General features: G+C 31.7%; 2 protein-coding genes across 3 annotated transcripts; both read right to left on the bottom strand.

The window, feature by feature from the left end:
• Window positions 1–584: 584 nt before the first annotated feature.
• On the bottom strand, window positions 585–1692 carry LOC134716531 (toll-like receptor 4). Its single transcript, XM_063579541.1, has one exon. It carries the CDS (start codon window positions 1542–1544, stop codon window positions 585–587), a length of 960 nt encoding a protein of 319 aa, XP_063435611.1. The 5' UTR covers window positions 1545–1692.
• Window positions 1693–7272: 5580 nt separating this feature from the next.
• On the bottom strand, window positions 7273–14417 carry LOC134714970 (toll-like receptor 4). 2 transcript variants are annotated; one of them, XM_063576743.1, is made up of 2 exons: window positions 14345–14417; window positions 7273–9973 (listed from the first exon to the last, which is right to left on the bottom strand). In XM_063576743.1, the coding sequence occupies exon 2, from the start codon at window positions 9946–9948 to the stop codon at window positions 7411–7413; it is 2538 nt and encodes an 845-aa protein (XP_063432813.1). In that variant the 5' UTR covers window positions 9949–9973; window positions 14345–14417; the 3' UTR covers window positions 7273–7410. The 2 variants fall into 2 exon arrangements, with proteins under 2 accessions (XP_063432813.1, XP_063432814.1); XM_063576744.1 differs by having other exon boundaries at window positions 14341–14374.
• Window positions 14418–23038: the final 8621 nt, after the last annotated feature.

Genomic DNA, 23038 nt, shown 5'->3' with positions numbered 1-23038 from the left:
TTGTTTGGTTGCAAATCAAAAGAAAAGAAATCTAGAAAATGCCTACATTTTTTTTAGATGACCTTGTAATACTTATTAAGTCTTTTAGAAATGAAAAGATAAATGGGTGTCATGGGGGAACATATATACCTTGTATCGCAGAGAAAAAACCAAGGAGTCCGAACATCTGACACAAATTCCAAAACTCCACCTAAGAATATCCTAAATTGAAACATTCATCCTGAACATAATTTTTTTTACCTTTAATTAATAGTGAGAACGTATAATAAAAACTGTGTCGATTGTGAATTTATCATTTAAACCAGAATAAAGGATATTTCACGGCGTTTACAAATTATTTTTAAACGTTTATTTTTCTTTTTAACTTTTATGGAAAAACCATGATCAGAATAATAGAAATTTGCTTTTCGCTAATCGACTTTTCAATCAATCGACAAAGTCGGTCGGCATGACGGATGAACTAAATCGTAAGAAAAATATTAAGATGATTTTTATCAAAAGGCAATATCATAAGCTAATTTATGGTCAAATCCAAGGGTAATGAAAACTTATAGAACAGTATACAATTTAAGATTGAAACAAAATCATCCGTCCTTAATAAAGTCGGCACATTTATTCCAGAACACGTTTAAATTGGAATCTGTCGTATGTTTAGGGTATTCCAAGTAAGTGTATACATGGATAATATGCCGCAGGTCAACTGGCAAAGATTTGTTCGGGATATCGTCTATCATAACCGCCATGACAACCTTTCGTTCACTATTCATTTCTTCCATTAAGGCAATATTCAACTCATACTGACACCACTCACTTCCTAAGAAATTATTTGAAACAAAAAGAATAGTTCTCCTGCTACTATTAATTGCTCTTGAAATATTTTGTGCTATGTATTCTCCTGGTTGAAAGTCTCTTTCATGGATGCAGGCTCTTAAACCTCGTTTTGATTCTAGCTCTTCCATTGTACTATGCCTAGCTATTTCATAATCGTCAGACGAGTATGAGATAAAAACATCATACTCAAACATTTGTGCATAGCCTTGATCTGTCGTCGTATATGCTGCTTTGAATTTTCGTTTATAATACCAGTATCGGATTCTCCATCGGTACCGATATAGCATTGCCAATCCAATAACTGTCAAGCTACAAACAATTAACACACTGACGCTTGCAATAAGAACCGTTTCTGAACTACATTGTAACTGTAAATGTTTTACGATAAATGACAGTTGGTGTAAGGTGGTAACACTTCCATTTCCATAGGAGCATTTGTAATTATTCATATTCAGTAAAATTACATTAGTTTTTGTCATCCATTGCAAAAAAGGAAGCGTTTCACATGTACATAATATTGTATTCCCACTAAGATCTATTTTAATCTCCCTTGACAACGCAACTGCATCCAAGTCGTGCATGTTATTTTCCGATAATTTTTGTATTCGATTGTGTGAAAAGTTTAAAAACTGAAGATCTTTTGTGTGCTGGATGGAAATATTGACAGTTTGTAGAAGATTATGACTTATATCAAATATTTTTATCTTCATCATTGAGTTGAGTAGGTTTTGTTTAATACATTTAATGCTATTTCTTTTTAGACTGAAAGCTGTCACCGAAATAAGCGGAATAAACCTATCAGTCAAGTCACAACCAACGTTTCCGATACTGTTTGTTGATAGATCTAAGAATTCTAGATGACTGCAGTTCGAAAAAGATGATTTTTCTATGTAAGATATTCTACTGTTAGAAATATTTAAATACCTTAGACGGGGACGGCGGGAACAAAAAAATCTAGGTATTATATTATTCATCGTATTGCTGTTCATAGATAAATCTACATACCATAAGTTAGATTCGGATAGAAATCATTTTCCTCGCCAAAATCTAGTTTGTCTATTGAATTTGTTAAAACCATCACTTTTAAACTATACACTCGTTTTTCTTCATAAATAGTCCTTGGATTGTGTGCTACTAGTACTCTGACAGGTATACGTACGAAAGCACAGTTGTTTTGTTTTTTGGCGGATATAATTTCTAATTGCTTGTTACTTTGAAGAATATTTATATTAATATTGATAGAGTCTATGCAATTGTCGTCAATATTCATATATGTAAGTGAAGACGGGAATCGGTCGCACGGAAGCACGTGAGGATATTGCAAAAAAAGAGAATTTGCTTCAAGATTTAAAGTTGTTAATAAATGCAAATCTGTGAGATCATAGAAGTGGTAACCACAGACGAATTTCTGTCGATTGTGATTTGAGATACCGTTCATTGTTAAACTCGACAGATCGTATGCTCTAGAAACAGATTTTGTTATATTGAAAATCATATCAACTCCTAATGGGTGTGGTAAATTTGCACCATACATAGAAAATTCACGCAAAAGAGATTGATCAGATACAAAATCGTCGTTAATGAATTTCACAAAAAATGGACATTGTATGATAAGTTCTTTGAGAAAAGGAAAATAGTCAAACATTTTTTTGTTGAGAACATCGTAGAAGCATACAAATCCATTTATAACGTGAAGTGATGTTGTATTGAAAATGACCGTTGAAGCTGTATTAGTATTAAATTTCAACAAGGCTGAATCAATTTCTAGTTTTTCTACTGAATGAAGTTTGTTTATTTTACCAAATGGCTGAGTACGATAAAGAAGTTCACAAATAACCGGGGTGAAACTTATAGAATTTGGCAACTTGAATGTAAAACTGAAATATCTTAGTTTTCCTAAATCTGCAATTAAATCGTCCATTATCAGAGTTCTATCTTGTTTATGAAGCATTGAATTTCGAATGATAAGTTCGGTAAGATTTTGTAGTCCACTGAAAATTTGAACGGCTATTTTTTCTAAGGGATTGTCTGACAAATCTATTCTTTGCAATAATGACATTCCACTGAAGACCGTATAATTCAAATTTCTATGATAGCATTATTTGAAAGATCCAAAGATGTTGTAAACTTAGGAAAGGATGGAATATAAGTTAAATTTCTGCATGAACAGTCAACAATCACTTCTTTTTCCGTCTTAATTACTTTGCATTCAGTTCTAAAATGTTCTGTGTTATTGGTCGTCTCGACAAAAGCAGCTGAAGATAATACAGTAAATCCAACTGCTAGTTCAAAATTAAAGATAAAAATGTAGAATAACATCGTATCTTAATTTGTGTTTCACTTCTGAAAATATGTCTGAAAGTAAAAAGTGCAAGTTGATTAAACAATTAATGGTTCATCTAAAAACAAATATTCTCGTATTCCATTTTATCCAAAAAAATATATTATGGGACTTGACTAAATGCAACCCAGTAAAATCATAAGACCTATTTGTTGCACCTGTTTCATGACCTCAAACTTATCAGACATTATACCAACTCCACTATATAAGAGCCATAGTCAAGTCTTTGCTGTTCATACTGCAAGGACAATACAAAAGTCCTTCTTACAATTCTGAATTTATCTTCACGACTGCAGGACTTTATGTACATAAAAAAACATTTTAAAGTCTAATGATATATGATAATTAAGTTTAAATTGCTTTACATAATAAAGTCTCCATTATTTGCAGTTGTTATTATTCAAACTTCGGTATAAGGTTAAATAATTTCCTTCTCTAAACAAATGGCAGGAATTGATCTCATCTTAAACCAGCTAAACATTTTTTGAAGTTTAATGGATCATTTATCAATTGATAGTGTTGGCTAAAGTCTCTTCCCAGCTCTGTTTCTCATATATAAAAATTATACAACAGTTAAATGTAATGGTTTTATAGCAGATCCATTATTCATATATTCTTTCATAGAATATCACATTTTATTTCGTTAAAAACAAACAAAAAGAATTTCAAATATTATAGAGTTGTAAATAAAGTCAACAGTAGTATACCGCTGTTCTAAATGTCAGCATGTTAGTGTCTTACATTTGAAATAATAACACTAAATACAATTACTAATGTCATATCTGTTAGATATTTTAATTTACTGAAATAATATGCAGTTGGATCAGATTTACATAACCTTGTATAAAAAGAGATACATGATATGTATCAATGAGATAGTTTATAAATTTCAGAGATGTGTAGCACTATTTGTCAGACTTTGCGTTCATTTTGTCTTTGCGGAGTTTATCTACAAACTAAGAATTTATTGATCTATGCCAATGAAGCTCTCTCAGTACAAGGACTTGTCTTGGGAGGTACTATTATACCTCTCGAACCTTAATGAGGTTTATGAGGTTATCGAAATCATAAATATCATCATAGGACACCTATACAGGTTATCGAAAGTCTCCTAAGATAATATGTCTTATATTTGGTCCTAAATTTACCCGATTGCAACTCAACAAGTTCTAAATGGATACACAATTTTATAAAAATCATAAAAGCAGCACAGTTGCACATCATTTGCCGAACGATGACTAAGAGAGGGGCGAAAGAAACCAGAGGAAAATTCAAACTCATAGATAGAAAATAAAATGACGACACCTTGGCTAAAAAAAGAAAAAGACAGACAAGCAATAGCACACCAAACACAACACAGAAAACCAACAAATAAGCAACACAAACCCCACTAATAACTGGTGGTGTTCTGGTGGGGTAAGTAGATCCTACTCCATATGTGGCTGCCATCGTGTTGTTTATACAAAAACTTTCAAGCATATGTTTATTAACTCTTGTTGAGTTGGTAAATATTATTCTATTCTTTTAATCACACTTGAATGTCATGAAGAGCTCATATGAACATTTGTTTGCATGTAATAAAACATTTCAGACATATGAAGTTTTTAAATATTGCACTGCATGTGCGACTGTCATTCATTGGTGTTATATTACTTTTGCAAATAATACCATTTGAATATTGTATGTACAAATTGTATATATATAATTAGTTATCAAAGGTACCAGGATTATAATTTAGTACGCCAGACGCGCGTTTTGTCTACATATGACTCATCCGTGTCGCTCACATCAAAATATTTATAAAGCCAAACATTATAAACCAACACCATGATAATAAATTATGATAAAATACCTATCAATATTCTACATATCAACTACATGCTTCAATTTTACTAGAATTTTCTAGAAATGTATATTGTTTGCTTTAGAAGTTCATCTTAAAGGAAACTGTCAAATATATAAAAATATTTACAATATGATTTTTTTCAAAACCACAAAGTTTAGGACTAAAATATGCTACATAGTATTCTTACGAAAAAGTCACATACCACAGATAATTATCAATATGAGGCTAGAAATATCCAATTGGTTTTATACATCTCTAATATATAATGATAAATTGACATAATGGAACGAAAATCTAGTCAAAGTTTCAAGTCCATATTTAGGTTACAGTTTAACAATTTAGTAAAACACATGACACATGTAGAGGAACACAATCGGTTTTTCAAATTATACTTCCTCATTTTCATTGGGAAAAAATTACAATGAAAGATTAAAAGAGCCTAAAAACTATTTATTACAAAATTGACAAAATATGTTCGTCGTTAACAATATTGATTAGTATTTATTTTGAAATCACAGTCGTATAATATATTGTGTTTATATTATCTGTTCATTAGATAAAGTAAGAAAATGAGATATGATTGACAATGAGACAACTATCTACAAAAGTTAAAATAAAGTGAATATAATCATTTATAGACAACTGTAAGGTATCAATGAGAAAACCCCATACCGTAAAGGAGGCTTTTAAATGCTGCGACATGAAAAATATGAAATAATTCATATGGAAAACCAATGACCTATTTTATAACAAAAACAAATGGCCTATTTCATAACAAAAACAAATATTACAAACATAAACAAACGAAAACCACTGAAATAAAGGCTCCTGGCTTGTGTTAGGTACATAAAGAATATGGCGGGGTTCAACATGTTTGTTAGTACTCATACTTCCCCTTACCTGTAGAAGTTGTGTCAAAAAAAGAACAGATTGTAAATATCAGTTGCAATTGAAATGGTCGATACTAAAATACATCATAAGAGTACTCTCAGTTACTGAAAGCCAGTTTTAAACCAAATACAACTAATAAATAAATCTTGTTATCAAACTTAAAGTATCAATAATTCAATTTTAAATGATCTAGTGTAAAGACGTTATAAACATACTGTAAGCCACACGACCTTATGCAATGCCAAAACTAGTTGTTTTATTTTCTTTACACTAATGGGAAAGTTAACTTTGAAAGTTTTAGAAATCTCATCTTGGATTTTTATAAATAATCATGGATTAAAATGAGAGAAGAAAAAAGAGCGTAGCCTCTTTATGATCTTAATAAAATCTATGTTTTCCTATAAATATTTGTGATAAAATGTTGAAATACGAAGTTAGCAATCCATCAGTTACCACGAACAGAAATTACAGACTTAATAAAGTAACTCGTTAGACGAATTATAGTTGTCAATTTAAAACTTAGTCGAAAAGGAAAACACATCCAAATAAGTAAAGAATGAGAAATTAAAAATCCACATAGTGGTAAACTAAATGTTTCAGAAGGGTAAACACTGATCTTGGTCTTTTGGGGACAAATGCAAACCCTTTCGTTTTATATCGAAATCATATAGTTGTTTCTTATGCATACCTGTTTTGTAGATTCAAATTCTTTACTTAGTCTAAATGACACGACAAAAATCCTTAGAATTAAAAAAAGTGCTAAAGAAAATTACAAAAACGATTCGAATGAAAATAAAAAGGGAGGTTACATTTGTCTCCTGAAAGAGATAGCATAAAAAATAACTTATATTCAATGTTGTCATTGTTGATAGTTCAGAAATAGTTATTGATTTACATCGTAAGTATGTCAAACTCAATGCTTCATAAGGAAATTCCCAATACCAATTTGGAAAAATTTTAAAATAGTTGCCTTTTCTAAGTTAGTCGATCTTCGGAATTTTAGAATGTCAATTCGATCAATTGCATTCGATGTCTTTGATTTCATGTGTTTTAAGTTTTTGAAGAACACAAATTACAAATTCATATATTTCGTTTCTTTTTGGAAAAAAAATCATGTGATATGCCGATCTTTTACAAATAAATTAATCAACTTTCTTGAATAAATTATGCACACTTGTTCCAAAACGCGTTTATGGCATATTCTGTTTTATTTTTAGGATACTTTAAGTACGTATAATATTGATAGTTCAGAAGTAGTTATTGATAGAAATTGTAATTATGGCAAACTCAATGTTTAATAAGGAAATTCCAAATAAAAATTTGGGAAAAATTTTCAAATCTAAAAATAGTTGTTTTTCAGTATTTGAGAATGCCATTTCGATCGATTGATTTATATTTCTTTGAATACATATGCTTTGAGATCTTGAAGATCATAAATTGATATATTTTGTTACTTTTTGTGGAAAATTCACGTGATATGCATTCTTATACGTATAAAAAATCAATTTTCTTGAATAAATTCTGCACACTTGTTCCAAAACGAGTTTATGTCATATTCCGTTCTATTTTTAGGGTACTCCAAGTACGTATAGGTATCAATAATGTGTCGCAGTGCACGTGGGAGATTCGCATTAGGAACTTCCTCAACCATGATAACCATTATAACTCTTCTCCCACTATGCATTTCTTCCCTCAAAGCAATATCTAGCTCGTACGCGCACCATTCACTCCCAAGGAAATTCTTTGATATAAAGAGGATAATTTTCTTGCTACTATGAATCGCTCTTGAAATGTTTTCAGCTATATATTCACCGGGTTGAAAGTCTCTTTCATGAATACAAGCTTTAATGTCTCGTCTTGATTCCAACTCCTCGATCGTCTCATTTCTGGCTATTTCAAAATCATCCGAAGAATAAGAAATGAAAACATCATATGTAAACATTTGAACCATTTCAACATAATTCAGTGTTAGAATAAAACGTCTTTTATAGTACCAATGTTGGATTCGCCAACGGAATTTAAACACAAGCACCATTGATGTAAGAAGGCATAAACTTAGTACATTCATACCAACAATTAAGGCAGTCTTTGAAGGTACGCACTGCGATTTCAAACTTTCCACAATATGTTTCAGGTTATTTAATGAAGTTACACTACCATTGCTGAATGTACATAAATAATCGTCTCTACTTATAATTAATACTCGCGTTATCATCATCCATTGTAGAAAATCTTTTGTTTCACAAGTGCAAAGCAATGTGTTTTCAGACAGATCTATCTCAATTGAATTTGACCTGACTATTGTGTCGAGCTCCTCCATGTTTGCTTTTGAAAGTGTCTGTATTCGGTTCCTAGACAAATTTATATGTGTAAGATTTCTTGCATTTAGAATTGATATATCCCAACTTTGTAATACATTATTGCTCATATCTATACGTTCAATCTTTATCATTGAGTTTAACATGCGAAGATTTGAACATTTTATATGGTTGCTACTCAAATTTAATGATTTTAGTGATACAAGATTCACGAGTTTGTCGCATATATGACAGTCAACGCATCCAAGTAGGTTAAATGATAAATCTAATACTTCTAAATTACTACAGTTGTCGAACGTCAATTTCTCTATTCTCGTGATATGACTGTTAGACAGATTCATAAACCTTAAATTGTGTCGTCTTGAACAAAAGAAATTTGGAATTGTATTGTTTGGGACTTTGTTATTAAGAGACAAATCTAGGTAGGTAAGATTCGGAAAATAGTCATGTTTATTACCAAAATTCAGTTCATCAACGGATCTAGTTAAGATCAGTTTTTGTAAACTATATACTCTATCAGTTTCGTTAACTCTATTTGCATGAAATTGTGGTTTCCTCTTTTTCTTCTTTTTTAGTACACAATTGTTTTGACTGCTAGCGTCTATAGTTTCTAACTGCAAATTAACTTCTAGAATATGATGATTTATTCCATAACTAGTCATACAATTTTCTTGAATGACCAAATGTTTCAGAGACTTTGGAAATCTGTCCCCGGAATTTTTACCTTTAAAGCAAAGACCATTTCCCACCAGACCTAGCATCTCCAAGGAAGTCAAGCTGACCAGATTATATATGCTATAGAAACGTTTTACGTCCAGTTTCTTGTGATTATAGATATCATTAAGCATTAGAGTTGTTAGATTGTATGATCTTGAAACCGAAGTAGTTATATTCTGTATCAAATCTACAGCATTTGTAGAAGTTAAGTCCGGCCCATCAATAACAAGTTCAGTTAAACCATTCTGTTCTGATATAAAATCGTCACTGATTTTATCAATGAAAAATGGACTTTCAATGAAAATATGTTCAATAAAAGGCATATAGTCAAACTGTTCCTTCGCGAACGAGTTGTAATAGCATACAAAGCCATTTATTACACGGAGGGATTTAGTTTGATATATTATAGACGCATTTGTTTCAATTTTCAACAAGGCAGAATCTATCTCTAGCGATTTAATTGAATGTAGACGGTCAATCTTACCAAACGGCTGACTGTTGAATTTATGTGAGCATAACTTCGGAGTAGCTTTTAAATTACTTGGTTCTAGCTTGAATGTAAAACTCAAATGTTTCAAATTGTTTAATCCTTGTAACAGTAAATCTAACACCAGATCTTTCTGTTTATACAAGTATGTGTTCCGAATGAAAAGTTTCGATAGATTGGTTAATTCCTCGAATATATTGCTATGAGGCAGTAGTTCTAATGGGTTGTCCGATAGATCTAACGTATGTAACGACGATTTGTTCCAAAATACTGTTTCGTCCGTTATTGATTCTATGTTATTGTTTGAAAGATTTAAAGAAGTCGCATAAATCGACAGTATCGGGATGTTTGTCAGGTTTCTGTCTGTACAGTCAACTTCAACATTGTGTCCTGTACTATCTATAATCTTGCACGGAGATGCAGTATGTTTGCTGGTGCTGGATGTATAGTTAACCGAAGGCTTTGAATAGGCTAAACCTCCAAATACAATAACTAAGAGTAATGTCAGAGATGACATCTTTCATCTTGTCACCAACAGGTTGCTGAAACGAAAAACAGAATATTTTAATCGTTTGTCTATTTCGCAAACTAACTATGCAGTTAGGTAAATATATATGTGATTGCCTCTTTGATTGTACATTCGGTTATAACTTTTGCCATTCAACGTTTTGATCTGATCAATAAAACGGTCACCATTATAGATATTTCAGACTTCCTGCAACTTAACCTTTTTCAACATTGAAACATAAAGGTTCCTTCTTGAAAGTTATATATAAAAAAAAAAAAAGAAACGTTTGTTTACCCCGAGTATTTTCATTTGAGTTTTAGAAAAGTCAGTATCTCCCCTGAAACTGTAGCGTGTGCCCTTTATTATTTAAAGTTGAAGGTCAATTTCGATCAAATTAACAGGCATTCAAATACTTTTTTTACAAAATAATTCCGTGCAAGACGTATTTGAAAACATGAACAGAGAGATTGAGTGTAAATGCAACGACTGGTGCAATCACACACGCAATGCAATTGAAAGAGATAATGAAAATGCTGTCGTGTTTATGGTTTTTGTAAAATCATCAAAAATGTCTGGTGGGTTTTAATTTATTAACCATTTAAATCGCGGGTGAATTGCTACCATTTATAATTTAAATGGAAAAGGAAAAAGTGAAGAAAAAAATGTTTAGATTAGGAAAAAGTGTATTTTTTTAAATGTTTAAAAGCAAACAATAAAAAATATAAAAGTTTAGAATAAAACACATTACATTGTAACCTTGAAACTTTTAATATAAAAAAGAAGATGTGGTATGATTGCCAATGAGACAACTATCCACAAAAGACAAAATGACACAAACATTATCACTTATAGGTCACCGTACTGCCTTCAACAATGAGCAAAGCCCATACCACATAGTCAGCTATAAAAGACCCCGATAAGACAATGTAAAACAATTCAAACGAGAAAACTAACGGCCTCATTTATGTAAAAAAAAATGAACGAAAAACAAATATGTAACACATAAACAAACGACAACCACTGAATTACAGGCTCCTGACTTGGGACAGGCACATACATAAATAATGTGGCGGGGTTAAACATTTAAGCGGGATCCCAACCCTCCCCTAACCTGGGACAGTGGTATAACAGTACAACATAAGAACGAACTACAAAATTCAGTTGAAAAAGGCTTAACTCATCAGATAGACAAAAAATACAAGTGGACGTGGCCGGGTACATCCCGACCCAAAAAGACTCAATGAACAGATCTGAGAGTACTTATCTGACAGTTATCTGACAGCTAGTTCAAAGCCACTAACAACTAATAAAAAAATCATGCCTCTAAGACTAAACACTAAATCCGTACACATCCAACATATAATGGATATAGTATAAAGACGTCATAAACAGCCAGAGAAAAACATGACTGTGTGCAATGCCAAGTTACAGGTATCAACAGATTGTAGATCCATGAAAATGTATATGTATATAACATACTAGTAATATTTAGTTAGCTTTTAATCTACTGATAACAAAATCAATATGTATACCAATAAAAACAATGTTCAATGATCTTATTACAGTGTTTGATAGGTAACCGTTTAGAATAAGTTTGTTTAAAGGAGCAACAAGTTTACATGGATCATTTCTAAATTTCCGGGCACGGTTAACAACATTTCCGTAAAATGAGGATGTGCTATCCCGTTTGAAATAAGTTTTTTACAGGTACAACCAAACTTCAAAACCAAATCTTTATATCTATGGAAAAATTTAGTAAAGGTTTAAAGTAATTTATGGTAACAATATCCCTGGTTTAATAATTTACCAGTAATACATAGGTTGCGTTTGTTAAAATCAAAAACGTCACAACAGACACGGGCATAGCGAACAAGTTGTGAAATATCAACACCGTAAGATGGTGCCAAAGGAACATCACCATCTAAAAATGGAAAATTAACAAAAGTAAAAATATAAAAGTTTAGAATAAAACACATTACATTGTAACCTTGAAAACTTTTAAATCTGTTAAACGATTTTTTATAAATTGGACGAACTAAATATTATTGTCAAGTGTTTTGACATTGAATTACTTATCTTCCTATTACTGACGCTCGTGCAAAAAAACAGTTTATAAACAGTTGAAAATTAAGAGTTTATGGCTATGCTATTTCATCTTAAAATAAAAATTCAAATGTTTAAAACACGAATAAAATACTATTTCGGTCCAGATCACTACAGATAACACTCTGTAGTTTACAACAAGTGTATTATAAAACACAATAGTGTTTACAAAAGGTATAACAGGCATTAATAAATGATAAAAGAAAACTGTAAACCAGAAAATAAACTTTTGGAAAGGTCAATATTGTGGGTTTTTTTGGTTTTTTAACTAAAGACTAAAGATAATGAATTATTGTATTATCTTAAAAAAAACAACAAAAAAAAACGTGTACACTTTTTGGGAAATCCTAATTAAAAAGAAACCTGTAAGGTACTTTTTTAAGAAATCTTCATTTTGTTTTAAAGTTCTTAAAATTGTTGCTATAAGAAGCAACATTGGTTCTATTTTATTCATTCTCTATCCTCCACATCATTTGAGATGATCCTGGATTGTATTGGGGTCTGTGTTGCTATATCTCCGATTGTCTATGTTGTCTTGTGATGATTGTGTAAAGTCTTTTGGTCATTTTTGTTTGAAAATCCAATTGGTATCTTCTGCCTCTATTTTACAAACTTCTCTTTTTTGCTTTTTTAATAGAATGATTTTTAGAAGATTTCTGATTAGATTTATCATTTTGTGCTTATCTAGTTGATTTTTTAAATTCGTCATTCTTATCGTAGATTGATAACTAAATCACTCGTATTTTTTCTTGCATTTAAAAAAAATCGCATTAGATTCTCACAAATTTCAATGCTTATAAAAATGAAGATGTGGTATGATTGCCAATGAGACAACTTTCCACAAGAGACCAAAATGACACAGAAATTAACAAGTTTTTAGATTGGTCAGTTCGATTTAAAAAATGATATTTATTGGTTGAATTGAGTATTTTAGATTTGAATATAAAGAAAAATATTTATTGATATTTAAAGTCATAAGAAACCTCAAATCAAAAAAAAATAATGCATATGTTTTTTATAACTCAATGGATAGTTTTCATTGTAAAACTTCTGTACATATACTTTTTCTGAAGAAAATTCTTTAATTTATTCATATTTAGAAGAAGTTTACTTTATTTGAATTGCTTCCTTCCAGCAAGCAATTCCCCCGATATATTTTCCGTATGCAAGGTGACCTCCGTGTGGCCCATCTCGTAAAAATCCGGTGACCACAATACGCATGGATGTCCTTAAAATAAACTATTATCTGAATTTACATGTTAAACGCGTGCTCAAATTCCATACTTTTTTGATTATTTTTCGTCAATTGTTGACAAACAGGTGACAATCGTTAAACTTCGGCTTCAAAACACGAACTTTAATTACCTGCCATATTTTCACAACAACACTGACCGATTGAAAAAAAAATTGACGATTATACGAAATTTACACGAAAAAAATGATAAATTCTAGCACAGAAGACCAAGTTTATGATGTTTGTATGCATTGGTTAAAGAATTGGAAGAACATTATTTTTCACCGGTCACTCGTTTCTTATGACTTTAATATTCGAAAAATGATAACACTAAATTACACTATTTTCATGCACAAATTCATAGAAAATAGGAGAAAATCATTTCAAAAATATAACACATAGTTATCTCTCTGGATGATTAACTATTAGCTAACATCTCAGTTTTCAACATTCAATAATTTGAACATATTAAACGAGGTTAATTTGACTGGAAATGAATAAAAGATAAATAAGTAGTACTGAAACAATATATGCACTTATTTTTTTCTCATATGTGCATAATTCTACTTGATTTATCTTTGTAAACCCGAGGGCGACTCGGAAATAGAAAAATGGTAACTCTTGGTTTACTTCCGACCGCAGGGAAAACCCTTGCCAAAGTAGGGTGTCCGTTCGGTTGTGCGGGATGTATACATTTGCAGTCACGACCCGTTATGATAAGGACATTAATTCAGATGTCTCCTGTAGACAGATTCCACGCTCTTTACACGTTGAGGAACCTTGCAGCAACTCTTTGAATGGGCCGTAAAGATGGCATGTTGCTACAATTAATTAATTTTCAAATGGCAATCTAGATGTTTAGCCTTTCTTCCTAGTCTTTCCCTATTACAGACCCTCCGTACTGTATGTGTTGTTAATTTATTATCGTTCTGGACATAAATAAATTATTTGCCGCTGGAAGTTGGGCAACTAATAATCAAGTAGCATGGGATTTTCAGCTCTTGACCTCCCAAATTATAAACCTGTCCCGTTAAAACTAATTAATTTACAAAGATAAAACTTACTTACTGCATACAGATATCATTGCCGGCTTCCAAAAGGTGTCTATGTTGACCGTTGTAATCTTCATACTCCGTTTCCAGGGAAAGCTGCTATGTGACTATTATATTGTAATAGTTGCCAAGGTATCGTAAATATAAATCCCCAAATATTAGGAAAGTCCCGCTTTTATTTTCAGATTTTTATGTAAACTTCCTGGTTTTAATGGTACGGACATTACGGTCTGATGAACAATTTTTCATAAATATGTTTTGTTTGCATAATTCATTGACCTATTTTTTTGAAATCGAAAATTGCTGACTTGCACTTGTGTTTTAAGTATAATGATACTTAAAAGGCATGGAAATTTTCATTTCCGTGGATCAAAATGAACATAATAGTTTCGACGATCATTGTTTTTTTTTCCACTTTAAATCTTGTTTGACCTAAACACCCTTTTGCAAATCAAATTACCTCATAAAATTTTCAATTTGGTCAATGATAAGACAGCTAAATGCAAATACAGAATTTTGACAGTAATTGTTCTTTTTCGTCTAGTGTTCACTCCCTTAAAATCCGATAGGGATAGTGTTATAAAATTATGTATAACATTACATTTTTTTTCAAAAGCACGAACTTCTAAGAAAAACTGTTATATCGTTGTTGGTGTGATAACCATTGGGTTTGCTTGTGATTATTACAATTTTTGATTTTTTTTAAATACTAAGGTTTTGGATTCGAGCGTCACTGATGAGTCTTTAATACACGAAACGCGCGTCTGACATATAATACTTAATTTAGTCCTGGTGTCTATGATGAGTTTTTTTTTACATATAAACCATAATTATCAAAGTTAAATAATGGTTTTTCTTTTCACCAAAACGCAAATTTGTATATCCATTTTCTACAATTGAAAATGCCTGAACCAAGTGAGGAATATGACAGTTGTTGTTCATTCGTTTGATGTGTTTTATTATTTGATTTTGCCATTTGATAAGGGACTTTCCGTTTTTAATTTTCCTAGGGGTTCAGTATTTTTCACTTACTACAATATCAAGTAATAAATTCATTAAGTCATACTTTCGTTTTCTAGAAATTGGATCGATACTTATTTTTATATATATATTTCGGAGTTCAATACTTTGGTGATTTTACTTTTTATCTCTTTGTATGATGTCAATAACCACTTGTGTAGGAGCCAGATGACGAAAGATAATGAAAGCCTCGGGTGCGGGGTATTTAAGACCCATTGGTGGCCTTTTCTCTTTGGTCGGGTTGTGTTCACTGACGCATTCACCATTTATATTCTCAATATTAAAACCCTCTAGATTATCATTAATTTAGCTCAGCTTCTGTACTAGTATGATTTTACACCCGAAACTATTAATTACTCCATAGGTATATTTATAAATTATAACAAATCTAAGGTTCTAACTCCCTCAGCAAAAGTTTACCTGATGATTTTGGTCAAATGGTCTTTGTTAGTTCCAGTGTTAGGGTAACTATTAACAACTGTATATGCACAGGCACTTGTCTCAGAATTTTTTTTCCTATATACCTTATTATAACACAAGGTACTTAACTTGCATTTTAGAAAAATGTTGGGTGGTGACGAAGTTCCGTTATATGCCGCTTTATAGGTTGTTAATCCCACTAAAGCTTGTTTTATCGTAAATCTAAATTGATTTATCTTTACAATGGTGTATAACCAAGGGGTACAATCAAAATCACGTGATGGATATACACACAGCGGAAGTTACAGTCGAACTCGCCGCTTGAAAGGTTAGTTGTTGCATTTTCTTGTTTATATCAATTAAATTTTGATTAATAAGTTGGCACACCGAATATCAGATAGTATGTTGTTTTAAAATACACAATTGTTTTTGCTAGAAAGCGTGCAGTTATTGCAAACACTTCGACACAGTTATCTGGTGAAATTTTGGAACTGTGTCGAAGTGTTAGCATTAACTGCACGCTGTCCAGCAAGGATATTTGTGTATTTTAAAACTAGATAGTATCCAACGTTCGATGAACTACCTTATTTATTAAATGTTATTGATATAAACAAGTAAATACGACTACTTACCTTTCAAGCGGTCTGCTCGACTGTTACTTCCGGTGTGTGTATATCCATCACGTGATTTTGATTGTACCCCTTGATAACATGCCTACATTTATTGTCGGAATCATCCGTAGCAATCCTACCAATGTATGTCAATCGTTATAATTTTGCAAACCGCTGAAGAATTGGCAATAAACGCGTCATGCTCCTTGTATATCTCGGTTTCCGATTGGTCAATTCTATGGGAAAGTCTAAATGATTCTCGGAGTTATCTGATCTTGTTTCATTTCATACGTAAAGTCAAGAGAGAGTCTGAAAGACATTGACGTCATGGGAAAATTTGTAACTTATTAGACATACCACAAACAACACTTGTTAGATTTTTTTCACGGTATATCATACAATTTTACTAACTGTATGATAAGTTCTATTCATACGAAAACTAACAGGTTTTTTTAAAACGATGTTTATAATAAATCATTTACTGCGGCCGTTTATTGCCAATTCTTCAGCCGATTGCAAAATTATTACGATTGACATGCTTTTGTAGGATTGCTACGGATGATTCGGACAACAAATGTAGGCATGTTATACACCATTGTATAGATAAATCAATTTAGATTTACGATATAACAAGTTTTAGAGGGATTGACAGCCTATAAAGCGGCATATAACGGAACTTCGTCACCACCTAACATTTTTCTAAAATGCAAGTTAAGTACCTTGTGTTATAATAAGGTATATAGGATTTTTTTTTCTGAGACAAGTGCCTGTGTGTATATGGTAGGTTTAGATATCTATAAAATAAAGTTTAGCCCTCATTTTCCTCGGAAAATGTCTCTTCCAAGTCGGGGGTCTGGCAGTTGTTTTCACTTGTTCCATTGGTGATAGCGTTTGATCTATTCAGCTTTCATGGGCTCCCACTTTTTGAATTTGCCACGGAGTTCAGTATTTTTGTTATACCTTTAGACATTCTTGGCTTTCCATTTGATTTTCTCGGTCGATTTTACTGTAGGTTCCTGAAGGTAGCCAGTGCTTTGGTACTGACTTATTTGATACCATAACTTTCTTAAATAATAATTACTTAATTTGAACTTTTACCTTTTACCTGGTATGTCTTTTGTAAACGAAATGAGCGTCTGGTACACGTAATTACAATCCTCGTGTCTTTGATTGTGCGATACAATATTAAGAATATTAAGAAGTTACGGTTTCAGATCTATCAGGAAATGATGACTGACCTTTTATCGTTCTCGTGCTAATTTTTTTTATATCATTTGCGTTACTGAAACTTTTTTTGTTTTAGCGTCCTACTTCAGAAAAAAGCTTGGAACATACGAACAAAAGCTAGAAATCGGTTTCTTTTCTTTTTTACGTATCAATTTTAAATTCATTCTCAAGCTTGGTTACGAGTATTGAATAAAAGAAGATCTATATACATGTTTTTTGTTTGTAAGCATGCAGTTTAACAACAATGTAGAATCATATTCAAAACAGTGTGGCTGTGGCCATTGATTGACGACCTAAATTATCCAATTGACTGGGACAGATTATGTGAACGTTTGTCTGTAACGATCACAGCGCACTATATACTTTTTAAAGACACTTAAACTGTGGAGGTTATCAACACCGAAATAAAGTAATCCGAAAAACTAATCAGGAATAACACGATGTTTTGATTTATATCAATAATATAAATGAAAACATAAAGGTTATTCCTGATTAATTTTTCGAATTATTTTATTATTAAAAAGTAGAAACACAAAAATACTGAACTCCGAGAAAAATTCAAAATCAAATGGCAAAATCAAAAGTTCAAACACATTAAACGAATGGATAACAACTGCCATATTCCTGACTTGGTACATACATTTTCTTATGTAGAAAATGGTGGACTGAACTTGGTTTTATAGCTAGCTAAACCTCTCACTTGCATGACAGTCGCATCAAATTCCATTACATTGTCAACGATGCGAGAACAAAACAAACAGACAGACACAATAAGTAATTAAAGGCGTTAAGAACATTTGGTGACCACACAGTTTAAATTCTATAATAAGTAAGTAGTGAGCAGTGATCGTTACAGACAAATGTTCACATAATCTGTCCCAATCAATGGGAAAATTTAGGTTGTCAATTAATGGCCACAGCCACATTGTTTTCAATATGATTCTATTATCAATTTGTAGTTGTCTTCTTACTGAGAGGATTACCCACAATTACTTTATCATCCCTTTATTGCTGTCTTATTTTTTGGCAGCACACACGTTAAGATTTAAATGTTACTGATAAATCCAGAAATTAACCACGAACACCCATTCTATTTTTATATAAGAAAGAAACGACCAAAAGGTTTGTGTTCTTCGCATTTTTATCTTTAAAACCCAGAGTTTTAAAGCACTTTGTATAAAGAAAGACAACCCAAATTTTAAAAAAAAATGTATTTGTGGTTTTTTAATTGAATTACGATACAACATACGTCTATTTTAGACGAATACAAGTTTTTGCATTTTTCTTAAACAACTTAAAAGTATCTGATCAATAGATAAAGTACTAATGGAAATTGTAAAAAAAATATCATTAGGCATATAAAAAAAGAAACAAACTAAGAGAACACAAAAATACAGTTCGGCTTTGTTAATGTCCTAAGATCGGTAAAAAGTGAAATAACTAAATACCAAACTCCGAGAAAAATTCGTAAAGAATCGTTCCTAAACAAACGACCAAAAAAGGTTAATCACATCAAACGAATTGATATTAACTGTCATATTTTCGACTTTGTACAGCTATAAAGGCTGCTAATAATATCAATATTGTTTGACGTAAATTTTACTTAGAAGTTCTACAGTCAAAAGGAATTCAACTATTCACCAAAATTCCAATTGACTCCATTTTTGGAAAATGACATCTGTAAAAAACATAAAAACTAATTTTTATCTTCCATTTTACAAACAGAACCAATTTCAATAAAAGTTCCAACTATGTGCTGGCTTCCGAAGCTGCACATCTGAAAACATCTTCCAAATAAAGATTTATTTCATCTTCATGCCATTGTTCCACTTCTAAACTGTCTATTTTACTTACCAGTACACTTGGTACAATAAAAAACCTGGTTTTAATTTGTCTATCCTATCTACCGCTTTGTCTCATAATCTAATTACGAAAATTTCCCATACATCAGATGGACATTAAAAAAGTCAGAGTGCAAATATATATGTTCAAACTCTTTTAGGTCATTTTTAATAACAACAAACAAAAGAACTATGTCAGTTGTACCTGCATTGGTATGATTACTTGGCTTAATTATCCATTTTTAGATGGTGTCGTTCCCTTGTCACCATCTTATGGCGTATATCTGTGAATACGACATTGTATTTGATTTTAACGAAAGAAGCCTCTGTTTTACTGAAAAAAACTATTACAATTATTTTTTTCGTCGGTACAAGGACACCATTCGTAAATATAAATCAAAATTTAGACATCTTATACATTTGGGTATTTCACATCCAATTTGTTATGGTAATATTTTATACAAAGCACATAAATTAATGTCGATGTTCACCTCAAAGGCTAACCAAACCATTAAACAGACTTATTCAGAAGGGATATAGTTACGATACTGCTGTTAAATAATTAACGATGGCATATGTTGGTACTAATATTGATTCCCTCATAGATTCTTTGCATCGAAAATAAACACATTTATTCTAAAACCAGTAGTTGGCATGATACGGGTTATGAACGTCTCATATATGTTATGATGGTATGATACTAGAAACCTAATAAGAGGGAATGTGCTTGATTCTCATATGATGAAAACATAATCTTTTAATCAGTTTAATTGAGGTCTGGAGCTGGCATGTCAGTAATTGTAAGCAGTTCTTGTTAATTATGTTTTATTTTCATTTTGTTTAGTTTCTTTTGTTAGTACATATTCCTACATTGGGCTCTAACTTCTTTTAATCTGAGTCGTGCAGTGCGTATTGATGTGTGTTTGTTTGTTCTACATTAACTAGAGGTATAAGGAGAGGGTTGAGATATCACAAAACATTTAACTTCATTTATATCTTTCGGAGTTTAGTTTGACGTCCAATTTCATTAACTTTGGCTGTTTTCTGCTCTTTGTTCGGGTTTTTGTCTCTCTGACACATTCCCTAACTCCATTCTCAATTTTATTTTCTGGTAGGAAAATGTTGGACCGAATCTGGCATCATAGCCAACCAACGTGTTATGGTAATTGCTCAAGACTCATTTGTATTGACAGCAATGTGTGAAAAAAACAAAGTCAAAATAACATTTTGTCAAATATAGGGGTACAGCAGCCAACATTGTGCTATAGTCCCAATCACTATAAAAATAAACACATACATATGCCAACAAAGAAATACAAAAGGCATATAGACGTAATTCATACGCCAAAACGAAAGACACGAATACCGAAATAAAAACATAGCAAAAAAGAATGTGTCCAAAGTACACGGATGCCCCACTCGCACTATAATTTTCCATGTTCAATGGACCGTGAAATTGGGTAAAAAGTCTAATGTGGCATTAAAATTAGAAAGATCATACCATAGGGAACATGTCCTAAGTCAGGAATCTGATTACAGTAGTTGTCGTTTGTTTATGTAATATATACATGTTTCTCGTTTTGTTTATATAGATTAGACCGTTGGTTTTCCCGTTTGAATGGTTTTACACTAGTAATTTTGGGGCCCTTTATAGCTTGTTGTTCGGTGTGAGCAAGGTTCCGTGTTGAAGGCCGTACTTTAACCTATAATGGTTTACTTTTTTTAAAATGTTATTTGAATGGAGAGTTGTCTCATTGGCACTCACATCACATCTTCCTATATCTATGTGTACTAAGTTTCAAGTTGATTGGACTTCAACAACGTCAGTACCTCGAACCTATACTTCAAGACCACTGTGTATTACCTACGAAGCCGATACGGAATATTTATCAACAAGGTCTCGACATCCATCGTAATCCATTGGTTAGCGTCAATTGATATCCTCTATTCTTGTTTTTCGTTTTTTTTTTGCAGCATAAACTCATGCCATTAGTTTCGTATTTTGAATAGTTCCCGGGTATTTTATCCGTGACCATTGAAGCTACAGTACGTGTTTTGTCATTGTTTTATGGTAATCTGTAGTCACACATGATTAATTGTCATTTGGTATTTTGTGGATACTTGTCAAATCCGTATTCAAATCTATTGTTTAGCTATTTTAAATAAAACAGCATAATTCTTCAGAAAATGTCTGTATCGAGTCAGGAATATGACAGTTGTTTTATTTGGTATGTTTCAGTATTGTGTGGATCAGGATGTATGTAATTGTCGGTTATAAAATACCAAATATGAAGGAAAATTTTCTGAGATGTGAATATCTGTAAGTGTCCATATATTTAACTTCAATTTACTCAAATAAATTCAATATATTATCCGACACTGTATAGAGTTCTGGTCATCAATACAAACAATCTGTGTCGTTCTCGGGGGTTCTAGCAACATAAAGGATTTTCTCTCATGAACTCTGTTATAATAAAAATTAAATTCAAAATAAGAAAGCAATGAATGACGTTGTTAACTTTAATGTATGCCTTTTTGTGATTCTTTGTTAAATTTTTTATTGTTTTATTGTGATTTAGATACTTGTGGTACTTGTTCATCTGGTCAGTAGTATTTATGATATTCTCGTATTCCTACTTACATTTCTGCAAATGTGATATGACTAATGGTGTTGATTCGATACATATAGCGTGGCTCTGTTCTTATTCATCCCGTTATTTATCTATTGTAAAACCTGTTTGTTGCTTGTCTTTCATTTTTGCTGTGTGCTTTGTCTATATGACTTTTTATGTTTCTTTGATGCATATATGACGTGGCTCTGTACTTATACCTCCCGTCGTTGTATTATTGTACTATGGCGTTTTCTTGTCTTTAATTTTTGCTAATATGCTTGGTTTGTATGCCATTTTGTGCTTCTTTGATACATATTTGTTTTGGTTTTTTTAGTGATTAAGATTATATCTTATGTTGTCTGCTGTATTTTTGACATTTTTACCTATTATGTCTCTTTGTTTTGTTCGCACATCATTGTCAATATAAAGGAATTTGATGCGACTGTCATACAAGCTTAAATCCACCATTTTCTACATAAGAAAATGCCTGAACCAAGCAAGGAATATGACAGTTGTTGTCCATTGGTTTGATGTGTTTGGACTTTTGATTTTGTCATTTGATAAGTTCCCGTTTTGAATTTTCCTCGGAGTTCATATATTTGTGATTTTACTATTTATTTATTTCCTAAATGAAAATACGTGAGAACTGAATATTGCTTGATATCAATTCTTGTTAATCAATTTCAATCAAAATAAACTTAAATTCGCGTTAATCAATATTTTGAAATGAAGAACCTTCAATTAATATAAGCGATACCTAATTCTTAATCGTTATGCATAGAGTTAATAGAGAATGGAAACGGGGAATGTGTCAAAGAGACAAAATTCAGAACAAAGAGCAGAAGACGGTACAGTATTATTTATGGATCTTCAAAAATACCGCACCCCGAGGCGGGCTTCCGCTGGCCCCTTTACAATAATGTATACAAGATGAAACCTTTACAAATTTGATTTGTCTTAGCTTTTGTATTATAACGAA

Source organism: Mytilus trossulus, chromosome 4 (genome assembly GCF_036588685.1).
Source record: "Mytilus trossulus isolate FHL-02 chromosome 4, PNRI_Mtr1.1.1.hap1, whole genome shotgun sequence".
Classification (NCBI taxonomy): Eukaryota; Metazoa; Mollusca; class Bivalvia; order Mytilida; family Mytilidae; genus Mytilus; species Mytilus trossulus.
This window is presented reverse-complemented; position numbering and strand designations above follow the sequence as displayed.

Bases quoted from the DNA above. Each gene is read 5' to 3' on its own strand.
- LOC134714970 (XM_063576743.1), bottom strand. From the start codon at position 9,948: ATGTCATCTCTGACATTACTCTTAGTTATTGTATTTGGAGGTTTAGCC.
- LOC134716531 (XM_063579541.1), bottom strand. From the start codon at position 1,544: ATGATGAAGATAAAAATATTTGATATAAGTCATAATCTTCTACAAACT.